The 2429-nt window shown below is 57.6% G+C and overlaps 1 protein-coding gene across 1 annotated transcript in view; it reads right to left on the bottom strand.

Moving 5' to 3' along the window:
* Positions 1-2429, bottom strand: part of VOLCADRAFT_61606 (uncharacterized protein) — a gene marked incomplete at both ends in the record, with an annotated part of 7303 nt that overhangs the window by 3354 nt on the left and 1520 nt on the right. The window contains 5 exons of the mRNA XM_002951621.1: positions 81-195; positions 411-478; positions 821-843; positions 1306-1410; positions 1795-1887. Of these exons, the coding sequence (XP_002951667.1) occupies positions 81-195; positions 411-478; positions 821-843; positions 1306-1410; positions 1795-1887 (404 nt within the window). The remainder of the gene's footprint in view (positions 1-80; positions 196-410; positions 479-820; positions 844-1305; positions 1411-1794; positions 1888-2429) is intronic.

Here is a 2429-nt window from a genome sequence, read left to right as displayed (position 1 = left end):
TAACCCCCACCCCGGCCAGGCCCCCCCCCCGGCCCCCCCCCCGGCCCCCCCCCCCTGCACCCCATCCGTGCCCCTCCCACCTTGCTAAATGCTCGGGGGGCTCCCCAACCGCTGCTGACCATCACGTTCAGCCGGGGCTGGTACCAGAAGTCGTACCCGTACGGCGTCTCCTCGCCGCTCCACACACCCTTGATGCTGCAATACATACATACATACATGCATACACGGGCATTCTTCGCTTTGAGAAAACTGTGTGTATGGCATTTCCCAAACCTCAAACTGGCCATCGACCCACATTTAAATCGGCGCTCGCACCCAATCTACAAACCTTGCTTACCATCCCCCCCCTCCCCCTCCCCCCCCTCCCCCCCCTCCCCCCCCCACATCTCCCCCCATGCACGCGCACTCACCTCAAGTCTTGATTCAGCAGCAGGAACGACCCACGTGCCGTACCTTCCTTATCACCCATGGCGCTGATCTGCAACGGGACACCAGCATACTAAGGCCCTCAGGATGTACGACAAACACAATCACATGAACCCTACTCCACTAACTGACCGACTATGTCTGAAGCGACGTACGGGTCCGCCGACGCCGTCAACCATCGTCATCGTCATCGAGTCATCTTCCTTGCCGTTCTCATTGCGGCCGCCACCGTCGCCGGTACGACAGCCACCCATACCCATCAGCAAATCCCATTCCCAGGGCCGCCACAAGGGGTTTCACGCCCCCTCTCTCCGGGCCGTACGTGTGGCAAATCCCATCCCCAGGGCTGTACAACGAACTCTACGCAAATACCCAAACACACAGACACACGCACCATGATGCTTCCGTCCGGCGCGCCTGCAAACAGGAGATAGGGACGCGGGAAGGGGGGTTGCGAGGACGACCGGTTTGAGATGAGGCGGGATGTCGCCTGGGGGGTTCTGCTGTACTACAGCATCCGAAAATGTTAAGACGCCAACCTCCCAGACCGCCTAGGTCCAGCGATCTAAAACCATCACACTCCCACAACCCATGGAAGCGTTACATCCAAGAACATGTCCTCCAACGCCTTCCCCTCTCCCGGCGGTTTTCAGTTGTTGGTTTTAAACTCCTAACCTCCCTAACCTCCCGCACGTACTGCTACCCGCTACCCGCTTAAGTTGGGGTATTCTTTTCCCCTTCCCTCCCTCCCCCTCCCCGCCTCCCCGCCTCCCTCCCCCCCGACCTTCGCGCTCCCTTCTCCCTCCTCTATCCGCACCAGCAGTACAGCAATAGCAGCAATACAAGTAGTACCGAACCACCACCACCACAACCACTCACAGTGGCTCGTGTGCAGGTAGCTCAGGCCAGTGGCGGACTGGATATCCCCCGGCTCGGCAACGGCGCCCAGGCGGGGGGCTCGGGGGTCGGTGGCGGTGTCGATACCTGCGAAACACACACACACACTCACACACGATATATATACAGACATTTGTACGCATTTTGCAACCACACACCGCACACCCACCGACGTGATGGACCACCACAGCGCCGCTCAGTGAAGGAGAAAGAGATTTAAATGCACAGACGACAGGGCAGCGGACGACAGGGCAGCGGACAGATCACGAATGACAGTTGGATGGCAGTTAAAAAACGACACGTGTGTATAGTGTGGATGTATATATACTCGAAACCCAAGGCAACGTCGTCCCTGTCCCTCCTTCGGCTTTCACATCTTTTTACTCCTCTCCCCTCCTCTCCCCTCCTCTCCCCTCCTCTCCCCTCCTCTCCCCTCCTCTCCCCTGTGCGTTGTACGGATAACCAACTCACCGTACACTCGGCCGCTGCCCAAACACGGCAGGATGAGCAGCCGGCGAGCGGGCGCTGAGGGATCCGCGTGGCAGGACGAGCACGAGTTCCACCCTGTGCGTACGTATGTATGTACGTACGTATATTTGTTTAATGCGACCAATTGTGTATAGCCAGGTGGAGTGAAATGTGTGTATATGTGTGTGTGTGGGGGGGAGAAGGATAGGGGGCTGAGTCGTAAGATGGGAGAGAGGGATTTTGAGTTCGGGTGTACGGGGCTTCCTTCGGCGGGAACGAAACACGTGCAGGGAGCAGCAGTAGCAGCAGTAGCAGTAAGTAGCAGCAGTAGCAGTAAGTAGTGGGCAGCAGCAGCGACAGCAGCAGCAGTTGTCGCGGCAATCAGATCTTGATGGACGACGGGGCGATTCTTCTGGGCTGGGCACGAAGAATGAGAGCTCGCAGAATCTATACCCACAACTATGAGCATCCCAGCTTTAGCTGAGAGGTCTTTATTTTGGCAATCCGCTCTGGAAGCCAACACGATGTCTTTTTGATCGATATTCTCTATAACTGGCAGCGCCCATATTGCGGTAGCACAGCAACTTACTAAACACACACAGCAGTCACCCCGGCTTCCCCCCTCGGACCACTCTTTC

Source organism: Volvox carteri, assembly GCF_000143455.1.
Source record: "Volvox carteri f. nagariensis unplaced genomic scaffold VOLCAscaffold_25, whole genome shotgun sequence".
NCBI lineage: Eukaryota > Viridiplantae > Chlorophyta > Chlorophyceae > Chlamydomonadales > Volvocaceae > Volvox > Volvox carteri.
This window is presented reverse-complemented; position numbering and strand designations above follow the sequence as displayed.